This window comes from Thunnus thynnus, chromosome 9 (assembly GCF_963924715.1).
Source record: "Thunnus thynnus chromosome 9, fThuThy2.1, whole genome shotgun sequence".
Taxonomy (NCBI): domain Eukaryota; kingdom Metazoa; phylum Chordata; class Actinopteri; order Scombriformes; family Scombridae; genus Thunnus; species Thunnus thynnus.
Genome location: NC_089525.1, coordinates 19,209,800 through 19,237,786, shown reverse-complemented (window position 1 = coordinate 19,237,786; position 27,987 = coordinate 19,209,800). Strand labels below are relative to the sequence as shown.

Genomic DNA, 27,987 nt, shown 5'->3' with positions numbered 1-27,987 from the left:
TACAGCAGCATGTCTCTGTGATTAGCTCCTCCACTCTTGTTGAAAATGTGTTTTGTCTATGAAATAGCTATTGTAGCGACTAGCTGCACTGAAAACCTGATGGACGAGACGTCTCGCTTAACTATACAACTTTATAAAAGATACTGAAATGTGCTTCTTTTAAGTATAGTTTTAACACATCATGCATCTTTTTTGCTTTCCTTTGGTTTAATCATGTAATTGATGATACATTTGATGGAGTAAATGCAGACACTGTTTGGAGTTCAGCAGATAAAAAAACATAACAGCCCTCTGTTGAAATCCACGCTACTTTGGATCGATTCCTAAAGTGCGTCTTGTCTGATTCTTGTCAAATTTACCACGTTAAATTCAAGTGCAAGTGGGGCAAATTTCAAAAAGATCATCAGTTAGAGCAGCCGTGTGAAAAGTACAGGAGAAATCTCACAGGACACAGCGTTTTATTGCACTCAACAACTTACACCCAGGGACTCTCGCCAAACACAAACATTCAAAAAACACCTCGTAGCGTACAATCGCCTCCGTTCCAGCACAAAAACATGACGTGCTGAGAAGCTTTTAGGAAAGAGGGGGCCTACGTTATGTACAAGGCCAAGACAACAGTGGCTTAGTGCAATTATCTGGAGCGTGATGATCAGCCATGCTATGCCAGGAAAATACACACCAATACACACAAAGGCGTGATGAAAACTTGACATTAAACTATACATAAAATAACTGCACTGACTAAGAAGCAACTATAGAAACTTACATGTATAATCATCTGGTCTTTGAGGTTACTTGTGGCAGTTACAGTAATAGTAAACGAATACACTTTTGGGATTTTTTCTTGGTTTCAGAATAACACCTTGTGGTGCAAAGATAGTACTGTAGGTAGAATACAAATCCAGTGTTTTATAAATTTGTTGTGAGATACAGTGCATTAACAGTTGGGTGTAAAATCTGGGCTGGAGGTGCTCGGTACAAAACTATGTAAAATACTCATTTATCAAAGGTAAACAATGTAGATCTCGGGCAGCTCGAACATGTACAGCCACCGTGAAATGAAATGAAACTCACCTGTCTGTCACACTTGATTAATAATGGCAGCAGTGAAAAGTGGAAAACAAGTTGGACTACTTCTATAAGTCCGTGTGTTTTACCATACACCATTTGTACGACTGTGTATGTATGTGTGTGTGTATGCGAGTGTGAGTGTGTGTGTGTCCTCTACAGTCTCTCAAAGCCGATGGAGCAGAGGAGGAAGATGGCGTACAGCAGCAGGAGACAGAGTCCCAACCTGCGGTCCAGCTTCCAGCGGTTCAGATGGACGCACAGGACCTGAAAGACGGAGATAGAGTCACTGTGACGTCGCTGCAGCCAAGATTTAATTTCCAATTTCATCACCTTTCCCATTTCCAGAGTCTGAGAACAAAGTCAAAGGCCGAACCCCCCCCCCCCCCCCCCCCCCCCCCCCCTTCCCCCCAGATAAGATGATCACAAGTGAGGAAAAACAGGCAGCTGATGTCACACTCTGAAGATTAATTCTTTGATCAATTTTTCACAGCAGTGGTCAGTTAGGGAGGACGGTGGAGATCTACTTACAGTCAGTGTGACTGAGGCCAACAGCAGGATCACTGAGTACACCAGACCTTTACTGTTGATTGTCACCTAAAAAAATCACATAAAACTGAACATTAACATGTTGTTTTAACATCTCTTTATGTTTAATTCCATGTCTTACAAAGATATTTTTTTTTATCTATTAGTGATTTTGTTCTTCTATAGTAATTTGCTTTGTGTAAGGAGAACACCAGTGGGGATATCGCTTTGTTTTTAGGATCATGGCTCAATGCTGTTGGGTAAGATATTTGCTAGTGAAAGCAGCTGGTGTTACCACTGATCCGTAGCTGACAATGAGAGTCCTCAGTGCCCAGGGGAAGCCAAGACCCAGCAGCACATCAAAGATATTACTGCCGATGGAGTTGGACACGGCCATGTCACCCAAGCCTGCAACAAACACACATGTATGTTTGCACACACAATTATTATCATTAGAAGGAAGGACTTTGTGCACATTTTTACATCCTGATTTCCTGTGGTGAACATACAAAGACATAAAACGATGCACTAAAAGCGATGTGACATCTTAGAATCTCAAGCTAAATGTAGTTCATAAAGGTGTTATGTACGGATGTGTATGTATGGTGATACAAATAAAAAGGTAATGAAGGGATGATGCTTTTTTTTCTTCCAAAATGTCAACCCAAAGTTGAAGAAAAATATGTCATGAAATGTTTTTGCAGATAGAAAACAAAAACGTGTGTAAACACTTTTGCAGATTTATTTATTTATCTCTTGTTTCTGCTTTTTACAGAAAAGGGTAGTTACATAAAATGAAAGCCCTAGACGTCATGTAAAAGTTTTAATTAGTAAGACCAAACAAATCTTCAATCAAGGTCCATTTATTAGCTTTTCCCAACACTTTCAGCTGTGATAACTCCAGCTGACTCCTGATTCAGACCACAAGACACGATTAAAAGCTCCAGAAAAAGCTAGTTAACGGACTTTGAGTTAAGATTGTTTTCTCAAATGAAACCAAATTAACCTTCAGGTGCAATATTTTGATTTTGTTTTGTAACATATCACAATGTATAAACAAGCAACAGTGTAAATATGTGTTGAGATGGGTTAACACAAACACACACACATACACACACACACACACACACACCTTGCCGGGCGACGATGAGGCTGGCCATGCAGTCAGGGACACTGGTGCCGGCTGCCAGGAAGGTGATCCCCATAATGACGTCCGGGATTCCAAGTGTGTAGCTGATTATAGTCACCTGGACAGAGATACAGAGGCTGTTTATATTCATATGTGTGTGTGTTTGTGGGTGTGTTTGTGTGTGCGGGTGCGTGCGTGTGTTTCGTACCATCCAGACCATGAGGTAGGAGAAGAGGGCTATCCAGAGCGTGGAGGACAGGAAGGTGAGCAGGTACCAGCGCTCCCACCGAGGCAGGTTACAGTCGGGCACGGTGTAGTAAAGCAGGACGCTCACCGGCCAGGAGAGCAGCCACTTCACACGCACACACCAACCATCTGAGGACATTATAACACACACACACACACACACACACACACACACACACACACACACACACACACACACATTTCCCCACAGGGATCATTACAGATCTTTTAAATAAATGATTAATGTCACACCGACGGATGAGGAAGTATTTGTGAGTCTTCCTCTTATCTTTTTTTAATTAGCTCCATTAGCAATAAATGCATCTATTACAGCGGAAAACATGTTAAACAGGTGAAGCAGGAAGCAGAAATGTTTTCTACAGCAGCATGAAATCACAAAACAACTTTTAACTGTACAGAAGACTGAAATTTAGGTTACAGTGTTGTCAGCACTATTTCATAGAAAGTAGCTAGTTACTGGCTGCTGAAAACATCTCTAGATGTCAACAGATTACATCATCATGTCCTGAGGCCAGTTACATAAATGATATTAATGAGTATAAAACTTGCTTATTGAATAAATATGAATATTAATGAACCTCCTCCTTCCTAAGGCTGAATTATGATTGGTTAAGACCTACTTGTTACTATGGCAACTTGTCCCAGAAGTTGTTAATTAGTACCTGCAAGATTTGTTTAGCTATAGTTAGTAGAGTACAACTCTTTCTTTGTAGAAAGATGTTAAAGATGTGTGTAATCCTAAAACTTGAGTCTCTTTTTGCACTTCCAGAGGTGCCTCATTAAAATTTAAAAACAAGCAGACAATCTTTTAAGCATTATAGTCCTTATTTTCCTGACTTTCCTTATTTTTGGGCACCAGGACAGTGTGTGTTTCATGAGGAATGTAATTGTTTTAAACAGTGAAGTGCCATATTGGCCAGGTCTCCTTTGTAAAAGAGCTTGTGTATCTCAGGAGACTTCCTGGTTAAATAAAAAAATGTTGGATTGACTCGAAATAAACAACAGTTACCCCGAGCAACAGTGTGGCTCTTCGGTGTGTTGTGTTTTTATTACTTTTTGGACAACAATGGAGTTCTGTGGCACAGAGGAAGATATATCAGGCTTGATAGGATCAATTTATTGTTTGGTTTTGATCTTTTCATGGGATTTGAGAATAATAAGAAAAATATCAAATTAGATAGAAGTCTAAGACTACTGTGGGTCTGTCTGTGACAGATCCAACAGTGACATAAACATCTAAAATCCCATTCAGCCTCTGCATTTGTGTACTTTCATTAACCACTCACCTGGTATGATGAAAGGTTTGAAAGGAGTGTTCTCCTCTTCTCCTTCCTCCTGCTCTTCCTCCTCCTCATCCTCCTCCTCTTTAGGCTGTGCTCCCCCTCCCGTCTCTCGCCCCGTCTCTTTAGCCCTCTCCCTCTCTCCCCCCAGCGGCGGCCTGTCTCCCTCGGCCACCGTCCCATTCTCCCTCCCCCACGTCCCGCTACCACCCACGCCCTCCTCCCCTAAGGCTCCCCCGTCTTCAGGGCCGACCCGAGCCCGGATCAGCCTCTGCCTCTGTTGCGGGAGAGAGGGGTGACATCAGAGCGAAGGAAAGGAAAGAGTAAAGACAAAATGAGAAACACGACGGGCTTATATGAATCATCTCTGACTTTACTGCAGCTAACAATATGAGAGTTGGCAGGAGGAGCGGTTAGGCAGCCAGGCATGTCCTCACATTCACCAGAGGGGATTTGGAAAGTGCTGATTGGGGGCATGGCAGAGAGCAGGGGCAGATTTGGCAGTCGCACTTTAATTTGGCTTTGGAAATGTCAAGCACACATGCAGGAGAGTGTGAGGAAGCAGATCTGAAGATTGAGTTCCTGTCTGCTTTTGTGTCGGGGATAATATCATGCATTAGGCAGCACTCCGTGTGTATGTGTGTGTGTGTGTGTGTGCATGTGTTTTCTTTGTGAGCTTATTAGATGGTCTCCACAGTTACAGGATATTTTTGGATATGGAAGCCAAGATCTCTCTCCTCATCTTTCTGTCTATTAACAAGGGATCCAACTTTTTCTCTCCTGATACCTCAAGTCATCTGACATACTGAGTACTGATTGATACCAGTGTTCTCCTTTCCCCCAAATTTAAAATCTCACTGCATAGAACTCATTGGGATCTGCTAAATAAGGTCAATATCAGATCGGTGCATCTCCACTATTTACCAAACTACTGTACAAAATGAGTAGTATTTTAACATCCATAAATATTAGTCCCTCCAGGAAATTGCGATTGCAATAATTTACATAAATTCAAGAAATCCAGGCAATATTTGCTAAAAGCTTGCAATTTTGTTAAATTACCACAAGCTTTCCACTTGCAGTGGCCAAATAAACAGTCCGCTTGTGATTTGGACCAATAGTCATATTTTCAGGTTGTGGTAACTTAAGTCATCGCAGTGCATTCAGGTGGAGGATGGAAAAACAAAAATGATGCCATAGACCAAGCAAAACAATTCCTGAATGTTCCCACATGAGGTTTGCATTCAGTGAGTCAGAAGAATACAAGTTGATGTTGTTCAGACAGTAAAGAAAGACATGATCTACCTCAAACACTTTGGAAATTAACCTCTATTTTTATGTTAATGGATTTATTTTAATGGCATTTTTGACTGACTTTATTTGATGCTAATGTTGAGGTGAAATCTTATTTAATAAAGGCTTATAAATGGAGCTCAAGAACAGTATTTTCTTTTTATATAACTTTGAGTCTATTGTTCTCATGTTCAGAAAATACATTTAAATATTAGCACTGAAATGTAGTTGTTTTTCTGTGATATGCAGTATCACACTTTTTATCGAAAGAAGTGATCACATAGGACACATCATCGGTAGTAGTTTTTAAACAAATCGCATTATTTATTTATTTTGCTTGCAATTTTTCCCAATTCCTGCAATTTTACTGGAATGAGAGCACTTTTTGAGAAAAGCCTCTGCAAAATCAAACATTTTTGGCTGCAATAAAAAAACAACAACTGCAAAATCCTGGAGGGGCTGAAATATAATGACTACAAATGTAATTAAAATAAACAAATGAGACCAAGATGAATAACATTTTTTATTAGCCTCTAAACTGCCGTCAATATTAAGCTCGATTCCTCTAGAAATTTGCTGTTTGCTGCTTTTTGTCTTTAAAATAAACAGCTTCACTTTTCTTCCAGCACAAATCAGAGTCTCTCCTGAGGGCAGATTGTAGGAGAAGTCAAAGAAAAATGGGTTAAAGAGAGATTTGGTCTTTTGAGTAATTTTTGTAGCATAGTGGAGAGGTGACGGGAACCAATGGTGAGAAAGACAGAGTGTGTGTGTGTGTGTGTGGGGTGGGGGTTGACATACAATAGAACTTGAATAGAACTAGGGATGTTGCGATTGCAGTATAAAGTACATGTGTGCACACCAGGACGCTCCTAGGGACTTTTTTAGAAACATTACCACTAAGAGTACCACTGATGTGACACATTTGTCTCCCTTGTGGTCTTATTAAGATGTCACAATTAATTTGACAGTGACATATTGACACTTAAAATGCTGCACAAGCACATTTAAATACCCACCAACCTAGCCGAAAAACCAGGGGAACTTGGCGTTAGGTGAAGGGTGAGAGCGCGTACAGTGTACCTCGTTGATGACCATGCGTCCTGCCATGCGCAAGCGGGTGAAGGGGGGGAAATGCGGGGTGATGAGAAGACGGAGGCTTGCCTCTGAGAAGGAGAGCTGGTGGGGGTGCAGGTTCATCAGCTCATCCACCATCACAACCCCGGAGTCCTGACCGGCCACCACGCACGAGTCTGAGGAAGGAGATGAGCGGATTTTAGAAGGAAAGAACAGATCAAATTAGTAAAAGAATGACAGAGAATGACAAACAGGAAGGAGACAAAGAGGACAGAGTGATAAAAAGCTTGTCCATCAAAGTGGTCTAGTTCTAATTCAGCCGGTTGAGAATCCACACGGGGAACAGAAATGGGTTTGACTGGCAGCCTAAACTGTGTCACTAGGTCTGTTGAACGCTGCTCAGAAACTGAGAGAATTCTTTGATGTTTTTGATGCACATTTACAAACAGAAACAGACTCATGTACCTGGCTTCAGCGGCACCATGTCGTTGTCACAGTCTCCAATGTTTCCGACAGCAGTCGTCCGCCGCAGGCCGCTCAGACATGGCTGACCTGCTATGCTGCAGTGTCTTTCTACCAGGCTGCACAGAGATCTGTTGAACCTACACAAGAGACAGACACACACACACACACACACACACACACACACACACACACACACACACACACACACACACACACACACACACACACACACACACACACCGGCATTAAAGCTTGAGAGATATAGTGTTTTTGTTGCCTATAAATCGTTTAGTGGCTTGATACAAACAACACTGGAGTGAGAGAATGAGACTTACTTCATGATGATTATGTAGATTCCATACATAGAGATCAGGATGATGGTCTCCCACCTGCAAGACATAAACACGTTCATAAACTCCACATGCATCACAATGACAGTCTGCGACTGTGTCTCGAAAACAGATCTGATAACAAAACAACACAGGCTGCTGAAATATTAAAAGCTTTTCATCACAGTCTTACCACAGGACTTTTTCATCATAGATCACCTGCAAATATAATTAACATATACTTTAATTACATTGCAAACATGCACTTTTTACATATCCTATCAAAAGAAACAGAAAACAGTAAAAGAAACTGCACATTTTTTCTCATCGATATATCTATTAAAGTGTATACTTTGGCCTATAAGTACTTTCACCCAATGTGCAACATGCAAACTGCAACTTGCAACATGAGATCAATGCCTCTTGCATTAATGTTGACACATTTATTACTTATCAAAAGAAACATCATAATTTAAGCCCATACATGAGCACGCAAGAAGACTATAGGACTTGTGTGTGTGTTATGTGTTAACAATCCTTTTTAATAAGTCCCACCTTATTTATTCTAGTCCTATACTGTGATGGACAGATATAAGTTGCAGTTTAGGTTGAAAACAAATTGATTTCTTAGGGGATCATATTTATTCCTGCATATTCTGTATTTGGGTCAGTGCATAATTACAACTGAAAAAACGAGAAATTACATGAAACATGAAGGACTTGCCAGTTATATTATTGCCAGGATATTCAAGATTTCTCACCAGAATAAGCACCAAGATGGACAAGATGTAGAAGACAGCGTCACGAAACAGAGGCCACCAGCTCAGAGAGATCGGCTGGAGAAAGCAGACACACACACACACATTGTACATGGGATGTAGAGTCAGATCAGGCAGATGGTGAAACATGTAATCCTGCGATCAAAGTCTGGGACAAAAAGAGAGTGTTTATGCTGAAAGAAACAGGACACAGCGTACGTACCTGTCCGGAGAAGATGCCACAGAGGCCAATGATGACCAGGATATTAAACACAGCCGATCCCACGATAGTTCCCACACCCACGTCTCCTTTCGTGATAAACACTCCTAAAAACAAAGAAAGAAAGAGCAAGCCATAAATCATCAGAAACAATTAATTTAGCAATGATGTGAAACAGTGCAAGAAATGATGGATTGTATCTCCCTCCTAGCTGTACATAATATCTCTCCTTCAAATAGAAATATTGTGTCTTCAGTTCATAACCACAGGGGCTGAGCAGACGTCTTTAATCTTATACTACTGACTGTGTGAATATTGCCTAAAGTCACTCTGATACTTATCAAACAGTCTTTTTTTCCTTATGAGGAATATTTTTTTTCAGAGGTGATATATGAAAGGATTTATAAACTTCTTTGAGACACATGAATTTAGAAGCAGAGTTTTCATTCTTTCAGTTTCTTCCAGTTTCAATGACGTTTTAATCAACTGTACCTTGTGTCTTCTATCAAAAGACAGTAGAGTTGAGTCCCCCAGGCAGTGTTTACCAATCCCTGTAACCTTTTTGATTGTTTCTGCTGTAAATCCCTGACACTATTTCCAAGTTCCAGTTTCAAACTACTGTTGTTCATCCTTCTTTTGTCTGAAGAAAAATAGTCTTGCTGTCAGCTTTGTGACAGTGCAACGTTCAACCAGTCTTAAATGTGTTATTTAGCTTAAGAAGTAGGAGGATTTACTCAACCTGTAAAGGAATGCTTTAGTCCATCTGAAAAATTCAAAATCCAAATTTGGAGACACATTGTTTTCCTTTTATAGTATAGAATTTTTTCCAAAAGCCTTATTCAATTGTGAAAAAACAGCTTGTGAGAACATCTGGGTCAGAGGTAATTTGCAGGTGAGCTGGCAAACCATCAAGCAAAATGAAACGCACTCGTCGTCTTTGTTCACGTCTAGTTAATGTTGGAAAGCAGCCAATCAGTGCTGCTCCCTGCGTACACTTGACTCCTCTCAGTCCTAATCAGGTGAAGATTTATGTGATTGCAGGTAATTGGAGTGCCGATGGAGCAATCATTGTGACAACCCGTTAGAGTGAGTAATTGATTAGATGAGCATCAGACTGACCAATCAAAGAGGTGAAGAGCTCGGGGGCGGAGCTCCCAGCTGCCATGAAGGTTGCCCCGGCAACATCCTGGCTGAGTTGAAGGTTCTAAAGGGACAGAGACAGATGAGTTTCATTAAATTAAAAGGTGATATTCGACATTTTTCTTATTGCTAACAAACTGCATGAAAAAAAACAAATAAATCAAGTACTGCCTGTGAAAGCCTGATAACTTATTCCTTTGTGCTGTAGACCTCCACTGTTGTCCGAAAACTAATAAACACACCAGTGAGCTACACTGTTGCACTGGTTCCTTGATTATGATGAACTTGGGCACTGTAGTTTATTTTGAGTCGACCTGACATTTACCATCCTGCTGCTGTTGATACTCACGAATACACCAAATGCTTAGTAACCCACAGCAGAAAATATGCAGCATTTACTCCTGTGTGAGAAAAACTACAGTCTCCAGCTGTATTAGGAAAATCTACTGTGTTTTTTAAAATGAAATTATATATCTGTGAGCTGTTTTTTTCCTTTTTTGTCTTTGCTTTATAAATGGGCTTAGGTCTGAGGACCACAGACAGGCTTTGGAAGTGATTGAGTATTGAGAGACGGACAGACACACTGTTGGTTTTGGTCTTTCATGGAATTTGTTGACAATAATAAAAATATAGAATCATGCTGGCTTAATGCTTTAAATATACAGGGAAATGAAATATTGTTCAAGTTCTTATCCCATGTCCCTGTGTTAGTTTTTCACTCTGTTTCACTTGGAAATAAGTCACAGTATGGAAACTAAATACACTCTTACTGCATTTTCACTGTGACTTTAAATAGTTTGGGGTTCAGAAAACACACTGATGCTTTGGTATAATTCAGATTAGCACCTGAGGATTATCACCTTTATCAGGGTGAAGCTGAAAGTTCATTATTGACCTTACAAACAGCAGTTAGCCAAACAATGTCACCACATCGTCCATTTGTAGCTGTTATGGAGCTTTCAATCATATCACATGATCTTCCTCAGAAGAACTTTGAACATCTACAATTACATGACGACAGGGCAATCTCCAGCTGCTGAAAAAGATCAAGTGATGCAATCAAAAGCTCCAAAACAGCAACTAAATCAAGCCCAAAAATGACACTTAATGTCTTATTATTGTGTTCTCAACAACATTATGAATGTTAGTTCATACCTCTGATACTTTTTCCAGTGATGGCACAAAATAAACATCACACACAATGGCCAGCGCGTGAAACATGTAGATAGCCTGTGAAGTACAGGAGACACATTATTAGGTCCAGGTTTGTGTTTCTGTGAGCTTTAACGCAACAAAACGAAGCTTTTCAAATTCTTGGCTTAAATTCCAGCACTCACGCAGAGAACATGAAGGAGTACCGCTCCCTGTCTCCTCTGCTCCAGAGTAAAGATGTCTTCAGGAAACTCACTGATAGCTGAGAAAGAGATGGATAGAGAGAACATGATGAATTTAATGAGGGAGGTTTAAATCATTTAGAGAAACAAGAAACAGCAGACCCTGAACTAGAGGAAAATAAATGACGATGATGTTGATTAATTTATTAGTCAATGGACAGAAAGTTAATCAGCAACTATTTTCATAATTGATGAATTTTTCAAGCAGAAATGCCTTTGTTACAGTTCAGTTGTGAGTATTTGCTGCTGTTCTTTCTCTTTTTCTTTGTTGTTTTTATCACTTTTAGATTTAAAATATTTACTTTTCACATCCAAGGCATTACATGATCAGAGCACATCTCTCAAATTCATCTTAAATCCCACTCATGTTTTTTAGTGGATTCGTGACTAAACCAGTTCAGTTGTAATTCAGTTTTTCGCTCATTTTCTTTGACATCACTCCTCTTGTGACTTCTCACTATTCTTCATTCCACCTACACCCTGGTTATTATATTTATGTTCTTTTCCACCTCTTCCAAAAGGCAGCGACTCTTAAGAATTTAAAGTCCCCCTCTAGTCAAAAATGTGCTTTTCTTCTCGTTCCTTCAGTTGAATGTTTGAGCTTCACTGTGCAGAATGATGTGCAGCCACATTCATCTGCTGAACGTTTTGTCTGCGCTCGCCTTAAATCTGAGTTAAAGGTGCGTACATGTGAGCATGATTTGTGACACTTAGTTTGGAGCCAATCCTGGTCCAATATGCAATTTGCACAAGTGTGATGTGGAAACTTGAAGCCTCTACTTCACATACACTGAGAGTGGACTTCACAGTAAAGTAGGAGACGTCTTGTATCAAACTGTTACACTTTTGAAATATTTAGATATTCATAGATTCTGGACTTTTCAATGAGGGAGAATTCATTTAAAGTATTTTTAACAAGGATATTGAACTTTTAGTGGAAAAACCATATCAGACACAACATATCATTCAAAGCAGATTATCTTCCACATCTTAAAACGTGTCTGCAGGGGGGTCTTTAACCTTAACAAGCATTTATTTTGGCTGGTTTAGATAATGCATCACAATCATCCTCTTTCTAGCTGCAAGGTAATGTTTTCCTAGAATGTGCTGTCTTGCGCATCAGCTCAAACAAACGCCACGACTCACTGCGCCATAAAAAAAGCTTTTATTATGAGGCAGCGCACGGCAGTAATCTGGGAAGCTGCTTCCCAAATGACTTTACCCACAAGGTTTTCTGATTCAGTTGTGAGACAGGATTTCTAATACCGCCACAGATGATGAAGGTCACAAACAGCCGAGTGAAACAAGTGTGACAAAAGTGGATAAGATTCTGCACAGAGGGAACATTGTGCAGTCAGAGACTAACACGCATCACGTGTAGCGACGGGGACACAGATATGGTGCGATTTTATGACAACATGTCACATGATTTTGTTTGGACACCCTGATCAAACGATATATTTTTATCATCAAGAAAAAGATAATATCCTTGAAAATAGCTATACGGTAACTGAAAGAAAATGTCTTTGAGGCCTTTAAGTTTGAGTCTGCACTGTATTTCCCCGAGGCAGCAGGTCAGGAAAACCTTTTTTTTTTTTGATATACAGCTCAATATATTCTCTATAATTGGCTTCAAAATCTCCTCATCTCAGCATCAGACTGTAAGACTCTCATCACCATGTCTCTCTCTTAGTCTTTCAAACAGCTAAATAGATCCAAGCATGCGAGCTGCTGATGAGAGGGTACTAATCAGCAGGTCATTACGACAGGGCAGGCACTTTGAACAGCTCCAGATGTACACGGCATCCAACCAGAAATTCAACATTCAGTTTCCTAGCAACCATGTCCCTCAAAGGCCTAACTGTGTTTAAACATCTAGATGTGCAGAGTTTGAAGAAATGAAGAATGAGGTAGACTGGGGAGGTGGGTCGATGCACAGAGGAGATCGCACACGCTCGCGCTGCCTCGGCACACTAAACACACAGAATGATGTTACTGTGACGACACATTCATTACTGCATGAATATCCAAACTTTAATCTTTAATGGTTGAAATGTCACCGGGTCTTCATGCTCACAAGTGACTTTGTGAGTGTTTTTTTCTATTTTTGTCTCTCCTGTCTCATATAAACATACACACATATAAACACGGGGCAGCATGTCTCACCAGTTCTACTGTCCCTGGACTGATTGTTGTCATCTTTCGGCTGGATGAGCTCTCTCTTGGAAAAGGAGATGCCACCCTTCACAGTGGGTCCATGGGAGCCTATAAAGGGATTATTTACATATAATTACATACACTAAACCTACTGATTCATTATTATTTTCATGTATGGATTTTTTTTACAGAATGAGCACCAATGTGTTTGTGAAACATGGTGAGTTTATAAAAAAAACCCTTCACTCACTGCATTACTCGTTATTAGCCTATCTATATTATTATTATTATATTGTTACAACATAATGCTTTAAAATAATAAACAGCACGGTTACAGACAGCTTTAGTAACAGATAATCCTACTAAAGATGCAAATCATAGAAGTTTCAAGTAATAATTTTCGACAAGCACCTGTAACATCATCGAAGTGAAGGATCCAGGCGGCTGCGACCAGACCGACTCCGCAGAAGCAGAGCCGGGGGAGGAGCAGCGTCTGCCTCGGTCTCCTCGGCGCCTTCATCCCGCCAGCCGCCGCCGCTCGCCGGGCTCTCCGCTCAGAACATGCCGCCGCCGCCGCTGCTCCCTCACACACCGCCGGCCTGATGATATCCTGCTTACGGACTGGATCCGACTGGCCTGTTGCTTTCTCTTTCTGATTTATCGTCTTTCAGCTGTTTTGGCTTTGGGCTCCATCCACGATCCAGGATTCTGTCAAAGAGGTTCGGCCTGTCATCAGCATCTCAGCATCCTGCACCAGTCAGTCCGCTCCAACGCAGCATCCGCGTCCAGAAACTAAAAGCTCCAGCAGAAACACAGACAACGAGTCAGCCGCCAGCTCCTCCTATATAAAAATATCCCTCGATTCAGACCGTGCTCACATCCCTCCTGTCCTAAATCTGGTCCCTCCTCCCCTTCTTTAATGTTTTTCACTCCGGGAGGAGGTGTTTTCCTGGAGTCACAGACAAGACCACCAGGGAGCGCCTTGAGCTGGGTGGGGCGACTGGAGCGACTGGCAGCATGGGAAGGCATGGAGGCATGGACACACTTTAACATGCAAGTAATAAAAATGAATAATAAAATCTATTTTGTGTCTTAAAAGTTATCAATAACTGACTTTCTTGCAGCCTGGATTGCTTGAAGTTGTCATGGTTGATCTGTCTTGCTTGCTGTAATGAAAAATAAAGGGTTTGATTATGCAGTTAACACCAACTTAACTAATCACTCTTCCTAATTAGGGTCTAATGAGGTAAAGCCTGGAAGAGGTGAGGCCAAGACAGTTTTCACAACAGGAGATAAACTATTAGCTAATCTGTTTATTTTACCCATCTCTTGTGAATTAATACATGAAAGAATCAACATGTGACTGCAATAATTTAAGTCACATGACATCTTGCTGTAGCAGCTGGGACAGATTTTCTGAGTAAAACTTCAATCAGAAGTAAATAAAATCCTAACGTTGTACACAAACATCTTTGATTACTTTTGACATTTGTTTTTCTGATTTAAAAATATTTCATATATTATTTCTCCTAAACCAAAATGAAGCTTGTTGGATTTTTTAACAGAAAACATGCTGCTGTGTCACAGCAGGAAAATCACAGGTTTAAGTGATCAAACTAATGATGACTGAATTCCATTTAGCTGGTTCAGGTTCAGGGTTCTGGTATTGTGTGTACTGGATCACCATCACACTATGTGGCTTACCAGGACAATTCAATAGTTGTTATTAGTAACACCTGAGCTGTTCCTACTGGGACAACTCAATATATGTCTTCTGTTGGAAAACTAAACTTTTTCACTAAAGGTTTCCAGCAAGTTACTGTATGTCAAAATATCCAGTTCACACAGGTTTCTGAATTCAGTGTTTGCAATCAAATTGCATGAATTGTCACCCACTCAATAGTCATTTATATAATATGAACATATCTTTCTGAACTAAACTCACTGCTATAAAACAATTTTAACTTTTTACCAAATTCCTAATTAATGTGCAATGCAATTTTTTGCTAGCATTTCTGTAAAAATGAAAATATTTGTAAAAAACTTTAGACTTCAGAGTAGAAAACACATTAATATTCAACTACAAGACCACGACCCTGCACAGGATAAGCGGGTATAGATAATGGATGGAAACAAAATCAGCCAGATGAAGAGAGTTAACATGTTTATAACTGGGAGTGTTTAGATCAGACGGGTGGAAGGGCTCCATAGTGCACCCTGCAGTAGGGCTGTAACATCAAATGTGTACTGCTCCAGAGGGTGTTGATGGAAAAAAAGTCTCCTGCGCAGCTTCCTGAAGCCACAAAAGCCAAAACAGCGAGAGTGAAGATGAACAGCATCAACAGTCCTGCCTTCTGAACAGCCGTCTCCAAGGCAACTGCACACCTTTAACAACAGAGACACCAGACGGAGGATAATTAGTGAGGAAACAGAAAACTCTAGATGTAAATATGATACTTGAGGTTATATTCTTCTTATAGTTAGACTTGTCAAACATCACAAACCAAAGTGTGAAACCTTTACCTTTTGTACTGAGGGTTGAATGTCAGACTTCCAAGTACAAGCAGCTCCTCAGTCTCAGTTTCCTCCTGTCGACAGAGTCCGATATACATCACTAATCTCCTAATTTCAACATCAACTGTCAAACCTCAGTTTTCTAGTGGCGTTCTCTAGTGGCCACTAGTGGAATTACGTGTATAAATATTATTACAAGTTCAACAGACTGAACAAAGGAGAGTGAGTTCTTACATGTCTTCTATATGTGGAGTGTGACATGCTGCTTTTCACCTCAGCTAAAGAGGCCAGCAGCTTAATTTCTTCTGCAAACGACAGAGGAGGAACATGTGATCCTTCCTTTTCTCCCATCATGTCATTCAGAATAGCACTAAAAACAAGGAACAGACATGGTGCAGTATGAGTACCAACAGATGACTCAGTGTATGTGATTACTTTAACAGAGCGAGAGAATTTTGTGTGTTTTTCTTACAACGAGGCTTCATCCTGTTGGTTATCCAACTGCCTCCTCAGCTCCTGATTTGTCAGCTTGAGATCCTGGAGCAGAGAAAGATGGTCAGACAGCAGAACACACGTCAGCAGCTCAAAACATCCAGACCTTCCTCTGACAGCAGTCAATAGCTGCCAATATTGCACATTTTGTTCTTGTATTCCACATTTGTAAATCTGCTATCAGTCTTCAAGTCTTCACTGTGTTCTGTAATGAATTTCTGTTCTGTACTGATGCAAAGAGACATTTGCCCTCAGAATAAGTAATTTAAGTGATGAATAAAGGGTTACATCACATGTAGCATGTTTCATCTCATTGTTTTGGTTTTACAGCCCACAGCTTTGTTTTGGTTCTCTCTAACTGTTCTCATCAACCTCATTTCTAACTGCAGCAGGCAGCTGTTTTTAGTGAAAATGCTCTCATGAACCAACTATATTACACCTGCTCAGCACCAAAGAGCAAACAGACAAAGTCAGTGACCCGCTGGTGAACACAGTGGAGCATTGAGTTGCTAAAGACTTAGATATTTTCTTTAGGTATTTGTGAAAAATTGAATATTGGACAAACAGGACTACAAATTAATGCTCATGTTGCTCTTTGTCCTCTGGATCTGTGAATGGGCGACTGTTTGCTAACATGTTCTCTATATCAACTCATAACAATACTATCTCAATGTTGTATGTTTCTGCTGTCCCCAAGTGGCAAAATCTACTGATGCTGCTTTAACTAATCAGCAGTTGATCTGAACATCTTTACCTGTATGATGACAGAACACTCTTCTACTGTTTCCTCTGCATGCTTCAACATCAAGTTTTTCTATCACAAACACACATAAGGGAAAAAATGTGACGTTCAAAATAATGAAAAACATCAAGATGTTCATGTTGAACTTCAAAGAGAGGTTAATTTATATGACAAAATCTTGACTTTTGGGTCTGCTTGTCTATTCCTACCTGATTAATTAACTCTTCCCTGTGCTGCAGCCCTAATTGAGCCTCTTCAATTTCATACTGAACAAACACACAACATAACAAAACAGGAGCTGGTTGGTGAAATTTCAACACTGGTAAGATAAACAGAGAGACAGATTCATGGTGATAATTCAGTGTTACCTCGAGGGTTTGAAGTGCAACAGTTAACTTGCTCAAGCTGTTCTTGTCCCGCTCTGTTTGCTGCTGGACGCTTTTGATCTGAAGAAGAACCAAGTCAGGATAAAAGTTCAATGTTGTCCAAAAGCACTTCGGAAACAAAACTTCTGACCTGAACATGAAGTGATCACAATAAACAAGATCAAACCCCATCAGCACATTCCCAAGTAAAGCTGTGATTCCACAAGAACACTGGACTCTTAGGACTTTTTTCTACACCGAGCATGTACAGTGTGACTCCACACTGTAACCAGTGCTCTAGTATATGTTGACAGATTGAAGTTGTTATGTGAAAAGTACCTCTTACCTCCGCAGTTAGTTTCTTATTGTGTTCCTTTATAATGGTGTATTCCTTCTCCTACACAAAAAGATAAAAACATGAAAGGTCACCTGAAAATATTTAAAATGACAATCATCAGGCTATTTGACTGGCTGAAGTTTAAATTCTACATATAAGGGTAGTTTAGGTTAATGTGAATGTTATTAAGTCTCAAAAGTAGTCTGAACTTCTTTGTAACATAGTAGGCTTTGAGAGAAACATAACATTAATGTACCATGTGTGTCAAACTTCTGTAGTAATAAATCCCTAACTGGCATTACTCTTTTGAATTTGCTATCTTATGTTTACATCAACAAACTTGCAATCCATGATTTCAGATTAAACACATAATTTATTTAAAAATCTGAAACAAATAACCTTGTGGAAATGAATTCTCTTCTACATGATCTCCTAGATGAATTTCTTGGTACAAAAGCTGTACAAAAGCATCTAAAAGGTAAAATATTTGCCATATACTGCGCGGTCTTACAAGAGATGCCAAAGCAGTATGGCCAAGTTAAATACTTTGGCCTACAACCTAGATTAGACTATAGTAAAAGACACGATTTGCCACTAAATGACCAGAATAAAGTGGTTTCTGAAAAATATATTACAAAAATAATTACAAATGTTTGTTCAAGTCAGCTCTGAGTGCAGAGTCCAAGTTAAAAATTGACAATAAAGAATATGAGTTCTGCCTATGAAGCGCAAATGAACCAAAGAAATAGAGCTGCAGTTTATCATGTGTAATGTTAATAGCATAATATAAGACCAGATATCACAGATTTTGATATGCTTAATTTTATGATTTAGCTCGAGTGTGATCTTAAAGGAAGCAAAACAATTAAGTGATACAATTTCCTGAACTTATTTCACCGTTATAGCTGCGTAAAATAAAAAATGAATACCATATCATTTCCACATGGTTACATTTTTATGTCTAAATATATCTTACTGATATCACATAATAATACAATAACACTTCTGGCCACTCACCAGATTCTGAATATGTTTTTCATTGCGTCTCTTTACATCGGGGTCATCAGCCGGAAGCAACCTGCAAGGCTCCGCTTCAACCTGCTGAACATCACTCACCATCTTCTCCAGGCTGCAGACATACAAAGACATCTACAAGCTTGTCTACATAAAACCCTTGAACAATTAAGTCGGAAAATGACCAATCATGTTGAGAAGCCAAAGAAAAAAGATGGGTCAAGCTGATTGACTGACAAACTATAAACTGGTGCCAGTCAATGCAGTGCTTTAAAAATAAATGAAAGAATCAATTCTGTATTTTGCTAATAATAAGTTAATGGAGGTCAGTACAGGTTAGATACAGTCTCTCTTCTTGGTGCAGATAATAGGCTGAATGACTGATTCCTACATAAAGGAAATTGCAATCTTAATGAGAAGATATAAAAGCATGTACTGAGGTCTCTGAATTCCTTAAATGAGAACAGTGATTTTAAGCCTCACATCAATAGGATAGAATGTTATATTTTCTAAAAAAAAATAGAGCTGAGAGCAAAGTACAACCAAAAATTGGACCATGCGGTACTCCACAACATATGTATAACTCAGAACTATGCTAACAGAGAATTTCAGTGTGAAGTCTGATAGTTACAACACAGGGACTGCTACTAGACAGAATAAATGTGTGACTAGTTACACTTTCACTTGTTTCCTCAGAGCGGTGTTGTCTGAGCGCAGCACTGCCATATCATCATCTGCTACATCTAGCCAGTGCCTCATCTCAGTGTTCAGCTCCCTCAGCTGACTCTGGCTGTAATCAAGCTCAGCTATTTTCTCCAGCATCTCCTTTGGTGTCCTACACAAACACGCACACACAAACAAACACGCCAGAGAAAAAGCCTCATATATTGCTGCTAAGTAACTCAACCACAAGATTTTTCCTGTGTGGGTTTCAGTGAACATCACTCACATGTTTTCCTCTGTGAAATCCATCTTGCTGGCTTTCTCCTTCCTGGTGCTTGTCATCAGCATATGGTTCAAAATTACCATGAGGAACAACAAACAACTTTTAAGATATATTTTCCATTTTTCTTCTAAACAGCATGTATTCAAAAACATGACATTTATTTAAAAAACAAACAAATAAACAAACAAAACATTACTAACTTTGTATTTGATGTAGTAATCTAGGGCGGCAATTACAATCATTATTTCTATTACTAATAAATCTGCAAATTATTTTCTTAATTGATGGGTTTGGTGGTCAATAAAATGCCAGAAAATAATGAAAATTGTCCATCAGTTTTCCTGACCAACTGTTCAAACAAGTTATTAAATTAGTGGTATTTATTTTAATATCATAGAAGTCTAAGGACACTCACATCTGAGAAACAGGAGCCACTGATTTATTTGCATGTTTCTTAGAATTACGTTACTTTAATTAGTTATTTATTAATTATCAAAACTGTTAAAAAATAACTTTGTTGATCAAGCAATCCATTAATCAACCAAGGACTTCAGCTCTACAAACTGTTAACTTATAACATAACTTACATAATTTTCTGTAAATCTAACTTTGCAGAAAGCATAAATACCTACAAATAAACTGTATTGCACAATAATATTTTCAAACATTTCTGCCAAACCTGAGCCTGATTTCACCTTTGATATTTTATAGAAAACTAATTTAGACCAGTTTAATTCAAACTAACGTTAACTCTTACGGAAATGATCTTTAGCTAAATTAAACTAGCAAACGTTAGTTATCATAAATATCAGGAAAAAAATCCGGTTGACCGCCCTTTCCACATAATACATTTCTACAAAATCTAAAAGCCAGTTGATGCAGCATAAACACACCAACCGAGGAGATGTTCACTCAAAACAGACAAAGTTTGAATAGTATTACTAACGTGAGGTCGTCTTAACGACGATAGCTAACGTTAGACAGTTATTATTTACAAAGAGCATTGGGGTATTTTTTTTTTATCTAGCTAAAATACTAACATTTTACATGACTGTTTAGACACTTTAACTGTATTTGGACAAAATAAAGTCAGCTCTTTCACGGTATCGTTAGCTGAAGTTAGTGAAGTTCAAAGTTATCGTAGGTTAAGCTAGTTAGCAAACTGCTGATATTGCTCTGCTTGATAGTGGCGCACTAACGGTTTTAAACTGATAACAGCTTTAAAATAGACAATAAAAAATCTTACCAGCAAGTAAATCCACACTAATAAAGTTATTGCCACTGAATAGTAGTTCAGACTGTCAAACCAAGCGCAAAAAGCCCGAGCTGACAGGTTCCACCTATCTGGCAGTAATGTTTCAGTTTAAATGCTAGCTGGTGATGAAATGAAGAAATGAAAAAAACGGCGGTTATTACATTGTGATGACGTCAGAAATGAAACACGTAAAGGTTTCCATGGTAACATTTCCACGTATTAAATTACATCCTGCTTCTTTATCGAAACTTTCATCTCAACTTCTTAGTGATTAATTATAAATGGTGTGTGTAGCTACTTATTAAATTGTTTTTCTGCCAGAATGACATCTGCACTAATGTGAATAAATATTCATTTAAAATCATTTGAACTTCATGAAACAAATAGTTCAAAGAGTGGTAGAAAATAATAAAATAACACAATTTTGACACAATTTATTTAAGCACTTTCAAATGACAAAATCAAACATCAAACGGGGTGATCTAACAAAACAATACAAAAAAAGTGAAAAGAAATTAAAGAGACATATATATTTAGTAAAACAATTAACAATACAATATTTTTGGCTTTAATATAATTTTTGTCAAAAACAAGCAAGAGCATCCGAAAAACAAAGTAATTTTGTCACTACATTTTAAGGCCAGGAGAATTAAAAGTGGTTCCAAAAGTGCAAATGGAAAAAAAGGAGTTTAATGAGGTAAACAGTCCAGTTGTCATTAAAAGCTGTAAGACACGTTGCTTGAGTCAGTACTTGCCATAGTGTTACACTCCAGGTGAGGTTTTGCCTGTAGTAGTCCCTTACTGAAACTGACAGTTAGATTTTAAAAACTTTATTCACTAAATGACTTTACTTTAGTCTGTAAACTGCAACAGCATGTACGATTTCTGTTTTCTTCAGGGCTTACACATGCCGTCCTATTGTTGTAATTTAACAATTGAGACATCATTGTGAATCCCCTCTCAATGTCCCACTTGGTGTAAACAATATCCAATAAAAAGCTCATTTAGGACTTCATCTGGAGCCGGAGTGGAAAACACCAGCAAAACATGGTCTAAGCACCTAACACACAACAGCATACAGGAGTCTAATGATGGTGTATTTTATAATCCTCGGGTGAACCTAGGAATAGTGCAAGCCACGTTTTTATGACTTTCAGGTCAGGCACCTTGGGGACAGCCCAGCTAAGAAGCCGCCACCATTTTCGAGGTGATGCCACCAAAGAGTTCTTGTCAGTGTTTGTGATTGCTTGTTAACGAAGATTTAAAATTTTAATTTTTCCACAGTCAATAAATACATTCTCTTTTCAGCATTTCTTTAAACAAACATTTTTAGTGCTCAGTATTCCAAATGAACACTGCGTATTTCTGTGTTAATATTCTGAGGCTAGCCTCACTGAGTGTACAGATATCCTTCAGGTCAGGCAGGATCAGTGTATCTTCACAATAGTAAACCCACAACTAGCAGCACAGGTAAAGGCCAAGAAGAAGATACTGGTAAACCATTATACCCAGTAACACCCCAAACAACCATAAACTATTCTTGCTTCTTCCCTCCCAAGCTACTTCTTGAACTGAGGTGATCTTCCTTGCTGCCCCCCCCCCCCCCCCCCCCGATAATATTACCCATCACCACTAAAGTAAAGACATAGTAAGGGCTGATAAAACTCTGACTTTCAGCGGTTACCGGGTGGGTTCCAGTGATCCTGTGACGTGGAAGTTTATCCCGTCCCCGGGGAGAGGTGATGGGATGAGCGGGCAGAGCCAGCAGAGGTACCAGCGAGCGCCCAGCGTGTGATGCAGGTTGCCCAGGAGTCCCAGGCTGTAGGGTCTGCGGGTAGAGTACCACTCCCTGGTGGTCTGTCCCCGAAACAGCAGGAAGAGATGGAAGAAGAAGAAGGCGGACACTAACAGGAAGCCCACTACGCACGTGTCAGCGATGAAGGCGAAGGCAAAGGCACGTGCTGAGACCTGGCCTGGGAGAGAGAAGGGATGGGAACACTGATTTAATCACAGGGTGAACACTTGAATTAGTTCTTGACATAGATTCAGATATCAAGAGCATAAAGAAGGCATCCTTTTTGATTAAAATTTAAAGAGATCTAAGAAGAAAGTAACCTTTAAAGTTTGCAATTGTCTGCTAGTAATGCCATTTTTTACACTTTTTTTTAACTAAAGAGGCAAATTACATCTCTGACATTAGTACAAAAATCTTATAAAAATCCCAAATTGCCATCAAATAATCCTGTTCCCTGATTTGCAACTAATGATCATTTCCATTATCGATTAATCTGTCAATTATTATCTATATTAAGCAATTAGTCAATTAGTTTGGTCTATAAAATGTCTGAAAATGGTGAAAAATGGCGATCACTGTTACCCAAAGCCCAAATGTCTTCTTTGTCCAGAACAACAGTCCATAACCCAAAGATATTTATTTTACTGTCAGAGAAGACTAAATAAACCATGAAAAAATCATATTTAAGAAGCTGGAATCAGAAAATTTGGACATTTTTTTCTTAAAAAAATGACTCAAAACAGTTAATCAATCATGGAAATAGTTGGTGATAAATTTTCTATCAATCAACTTATCAATAAATCATCTAATCATTGCAGCTCTATTTGCAACACTGCCTTCAAAGGCTTGAAACACCCAGAGATATTAAAGTGATAGATACCAAGCTATAAACAGTATGGGAAAACATTTATACAATCTCATCGTCGTAAATATCTTCATATCACTCAACACTATTTTTAATGTGTCATCTTCATGTATTTATGAATGTAACTACTGATCCCTGTGGACTGCTGTGAGTGATTAATGGGACACTATGACCGGAGCTCGCTCTCAAGAGAGTTATGGGAGATAAAAATAGAGCAGACAAGGAAAAAAAAAAAGAGGTATGCAGCATGAAGCAGGGACATCTTTGTTGTATATGTGCAGTCATGTTTAAAATACATTTCTCTGGAATAATTAAAATAATAAGTCAAATCTTTGTAGTGCAAAGAATGTTGCAAATATTACAAATGTTGCATTTCTGTTGGATTATTTTAATTCTTTCTTTCGTTAACATACTTGGTCTCTACATTGCAGCTCACTCAACTTTAAAAGCAGAATGGAAATATTACATTCTACCTATTGAAACATAGGAGTAACCCTAATAAATGGTACCTGAAACTAGCATGATCCAGGGTATGAGCAGCAGCAGGACGCTGTGCACGGTCACGCCTTCCTTCAGTATGACAATGAAGACCTCGGCGTTCATCAGCGTGGCGTACAGGAGCCCAGACCACATAAACAACAGGCAGCTCAGGAAGTAGCGGTAGTTACGGAAACCCACGCACTGGCCGAAAAACACGCAGTGGTGGTCGCGGCGCAGCACACACACTTTGCAGTCGTAGCAGTGGGAGCAGCGCGGAGGAGTGTGTGTCTCACATGTATAACAGTACCTGTGGGGGGGGGGGGGGGGGGGGAGAGGACAAAACTGATTATCTATGGTCAGAGATGCTCCTAAATGACATTTCACACATGAAGTTTAATGATTAAAAGTACAAATAAATTTTAATAATCTCACTGAAACACACTGTGATCATTAGTTGGGGCCATAGAAATAGTTGACATGTGTTCATCCTAAAACATCTTTACATCTGTGAATAAGAAGAATTTTGCGTTTTACCCATGCTAGAAAATTCTTTTTTTTACCAATAAGCTGTTATGTTGTCACACATTTCCTGCTTCTTTCCCCAAAATTTCCACACACATACAGACAGGTGACAAACTAGAGGAAAAACTTGAATAAATGAGTGGAGAAAACACAACAAATGCAAAGGCTGCCACATAAGGCACAGGGACTCACTCAATGGTACGAAAATGATTTGAATCATATGTTATTGCCTTCGCAGTCACCACATCACGGAGAAATTTCTGACCAATGTGTCAGCCACCACCATCATCAAAGCACAGAATGAGGAAATATGTTTTGGGAGATTCAGACTCTCTAAAAGCAGTTATGGCAGTTTGTTGAGGCCCAGCACCTCACCAAGACACTTTGTGTTGGTATTTTCCTTAAATATGTCACCTGTTTGTTCATGTTTTAATGGTATTCTGATTCATGATGAGAGCTTCCACAAATTTCATATCAATACCATGGAGAGTACTTCTCAACTTGTGAAAACCTACATTATAAAGTGGGGGCAAAGAATCTGAATCTGTCCCTCGCAGGTCCCCCAACTTTATGTGAGTGTAACACTATTTCATTAAACCACAAATTATTCATTCAGTACTGCTGAAGTAGTTGTATTATCATTATTATTATTATTATTATTATTATTATTATTATTATCATTATTACTACTACACTACTACACCTGACTGCTGGAATTTATATTATCTTTTTTTCTTTAATGCATTGCTGCATGAAAACTCCAGTCAAGTCTATCTTACAACAACAGTCAGGTGTCCATATGAACACTTAAAGAGGTTTTCCTCGCTGTAATCATTCCTCCTGTTCATACTGGCTATTAAAAGATCCTCTTCAAATCACTTTCAATGTAAGTGATGGGGGCCAAAATCCACATTGTGTCCACAGTCATTTTGTGCTTAAATGCATTTGAAAGTTTATCTGAAGCTTATATGAGGCTTGTAAGTGCATTATAAAGGGATTCTCTAATGGCCAGTATGAACAGGAGGAATGATTATGGCAAAAAAAAATCTGTTTCAATGTTCATTTCGGCTCCTCACTCTTGTTTTATAACAGACTTGAAAAATTGTGAACCCGTCCTTTAAGTGTACAACTATGGCAGCCATGCAAATATAAAGTTATATCATTACAGTACAGCCATATTATTGAGGCCTTATGCTAAAAACCTCCACAGTTCTCCCTCACCTCCACCCCTGACCCATGCCCTCTCCTCCCAGAAACACCCCCTTGATGCTGGGACTGGTTTTGAGGAAGAGCATGGCGTTCCAGCAGATGTTTCCCAGCATGAAGTACTGGGCCAGCAGGTGAACCGCCTTCCACAAAGCCGACCATGCAGTCTTCTGTTGGTCCGCCTCCAGCGGAGCCTCGACCAGGACCAGGTAGCTCACCTCCCCGGTGATGGAGAAGACCAGGAAGGTGTTGAGGAGCACGGGGAGGTGGTGACACAACCTCTCGACCCTGCAAAACACTTTACTGCCAAAACTCGTCATGTTTTCTGCCCGTTCACCTCTACGTGTTGTTGTTTGATTCACAGTTTGACGATCAGTTTAGTAGAGGGACTCATTTAACCGACGCACCGCAATAACCGTTGGCTAGCTTAGTTAGTCAAATTAGCATTGTTACAGACGTTAGCGGGAAATTAACCGTATTTATAATATTTAATATATCTTCGGGACGAATAACTGTGATATAAGAGCTGCAATTTTACTCAATTCTCTCTACAAAACCTCCCTCTTTACAACCATCTCTGCTGCTGGACAGAATCAAGCCTCTGGTGACAGATGTTACATGAAAATACATCCGTAAGGCAGCAAGATGATGTGGTTCCGCTTGCCTTAAAATACAAATAAACGCGTAATGAGGATTTTAATGTGGTTTTGTATTCAAATGGTGGACATTTTTGCATATTTTACCTGTTAAGCGACACTGTGGGACACTTCTCGCCCTGGTGGCATTATTTTCAGAATCACTTATATTCATTCTGACTTTCTGGTTGTAAAATTTAAAGATTTACCATTTAAATGAGGCCAGGATTATGACTGTAATCTAAAGGGTTGAAGAACAGTAACCTTCTTATTTTGGGTACATTATTTTAGGGGTTGTGCACGAAAATGGGGTGCCTGGTAAGAGTGTAAGATTTATATTAAATTTTACATATTCTTCAGTGGGGAAAAATACCACTAAAACTAGTAATACCACAATATAAAAAGTAAAACAAAATAAAATACTCTGTAACGAGTAAAGGTCCTGCATTCATAATTGACTTGTATTAGTACAAAAGTATTTATTATCTTCAAAATTTTAACTTTAAGTATACAAAAATATTTTTAATGCATAATGGTCCATCTCAGATATTATATGTATTATATTATTGCATTATTACTATTGATGCAACAATATGCAGACAGTATTTTGATCTCACCAAGTGGCCAGGTTGGAGCTAACGTGTATTACTTTATATACTGTTGGGTAGCTGATGTATAAAAATGTCTCACTTGAAAAGATAACCATATTTTTGTCAATAAAATCTTAGTAACAATACATATAAAGTACAATACTTCCCTCTGGAATGTAGTGGGGTAGCAGTATATATCAGTATGAAATGGAGATTCTCAAGTAAAAAAACAAGTACCTTTAATATTGTGCTGAAGTCCAGTCAGTACCAGAGTAAATGTAATTACTTTACTTTTCACAATTGGCTGTCTTGGCTCGTATATAACCTCTGTGCTTTACTTCTCTGCTTTGCTGAAAATTTTTGCGTTTACTTCCTCCACCTAATGAACATCTGCCTGTTGGCTCTAGTCTTTAAATCCCAAAAGGGGGATTTGCCTTGACCAGGGGTCCTGCTAGAAATCCTGGGCTAGAACTAGTTCACCATGGCCCCTGAAACAGTAAATATACTGTTTATAATGCTTATTATTTGGGACTTTATGTTTAATATGTATGTTGTGTGTCTACATTTTCATGGGAAAGTCCATTTAAATTGACCTTTTTAATAACCTGGTTACCTGTAAGAGCTCTCACTGCATCACCACACCCATGTGAGGATTGACAGCACGTTCCTGGTCCCTCCCCCAAAGCACAGATCTTAATCCCTGTTAATCTCTGCATCTACTGAGAGTATGCAGTCATGGCTGCACCGAGGGAGAATTTACTATCTCTTGGGCATCTGACTGGCACAGACAGAGACACTTTCACAAATCGAAGAGAGAACAGTCTAAAAAAGAGGTAAGACCCTTTATGTTGCTGTAGAGACAAGGAGTGACAGATGTGGGTTTGGGGCTTTTTTCTTCCTTTAAATCACAATTTGATTCATTATGTAATTACAAAAAATATCAACCCTCCAAAAAAATTTGCATAATGCACTTCTTCTATAATAAGGACTTGTACTGTTCGGCACTAGAGGGAGTGTAGTGTAGTTTATGGTATTTTTATATGGAAACTACAGTATTTGAAATATTCTGGAAATACTACACTATAAAATACTATAAATGTATTAAGTTTTTAGTAGTTTTCTTT

The 27,987-nt window shown here is 39.1% G+C and overlaps 3 protein-coding genes across 4 annotated transcripts; all 3 read right to left on the bottom strand.

Moving 5' to 3' along the window:
- Positions 1 to 441: 441 nt before the first annotated feature.
- LOC137189524 (sodium/potassium/calcium exchanger 3-like) lies at positions 442 to 15,119 on the bottom strand. Of its 2 annotated transcripts, XM_067599439.1 has the most exons (18): positions 14,220 to 15,119; positions 13,517 to 14,114; positions 13,115 to 13,213; positions 10,892 to 10,968; positions 10,710 to 10,784; positions 9,534 to 9,618; positions 8,418 to 8,521; positions 8,198 to 8,272; positions 7,630 to 7,655; positions 7,443 to 7,496; positions 7,108 to 7,244; positions 6,649 to 6,818; positions 4,282 to 4,552; positions 2,937 to 3,103; positions 2,732 to 2,846; positions 1,895 to 2,007; positions 1,603 to 1,668; positions 442 to 1,338 (listed from the first exon to the last, which is right to left on the bottom strand). In XM_067599439.1, the coding sequence occupies exons 2-18, from the start codon at positions 13,623 to 13,625 to the stop codon at positions 1,228 to 1,230; spliced, it is 1,854 nt and encodes a 617-aa protein (XP_067455540.1). In that variant the 5' UTR covers positions 13,626 to 14,114; positions 14,220 to 15,119; the 3' UTR covers positions 442 to 1,227. The 2 variants fall into 2 exon arrangements, with proteins under 2 accessions (XP_067455540.1, XP_067455541.1); XM_067599440.1 differs by having other exon boundaries at positions 6,730 to 6,818; positions 13,517 to 15,119.
- Positions 15,120 to 15,254: 135 nt separating this feature from the next.
- LOC137189527 (protein KASH5-like) lies at positions 15,255 to 20,930 on the bottom strand. The gene is made up of 12 exons (XM_067599444.1): positions 20,762 to 20,930; positions 19,519 to 19,566; positions 19,246 to 19,404; positions 18,573 to 18,684; positions 17,565 to 17,615; positions 17,222 to 17,299; positions 17,063 to 17,119; positions 16,866 to 16,925; positions 16,092 to 16,156; positions 15,854 to 15,989; positions 15,629 to 15,693; positions 15,255 to 15,490 (listed from the first exon to the last, which is right to left on the bottom strand). Exons 2-12 carry the CDS (start codon positions 19,539 to 19,541, stop codon positions 15,292 to 15,294), a joined length of 1,005 nt encoding a protein of 334 aa, XP_067455545.1. The 5' UTR covers positions 19,542 to 19,566; positions 20,762 to 20,930; the 3' UTR covers positions 15,255 to 15,291.
- A 259-nt stretch (positions 20,931 to 21,189) lies between these two features.
- Positions 21,190 to 26,273, bottom strand: zdhhc24 (zinc finger DHHC-type containing 24). Its single transcript, XM_067599438.1, has 3 exons — positions 25,654 to 26,273; positions 23,940 to 24,217; positions 21,190 to 22,743 (listed from the first exon to the last, which is right to left on the bottom strand). The coding sequence occupies exons 1-3, from the start codon at positions 25,956 to 25,958 to the stop codon at positions 22,451 to 22,453; spliced, it is 876 nt and encodes a 291-aa protein (XP_067455539.1). The 5' UTR covers positions 25,959 to 26,273; the 3' UTR covers positions 21,190 to 22,450.
- Between the last annotated feature and the right edge of the window lie 1,714 nt (positions 26,274 to 27,987).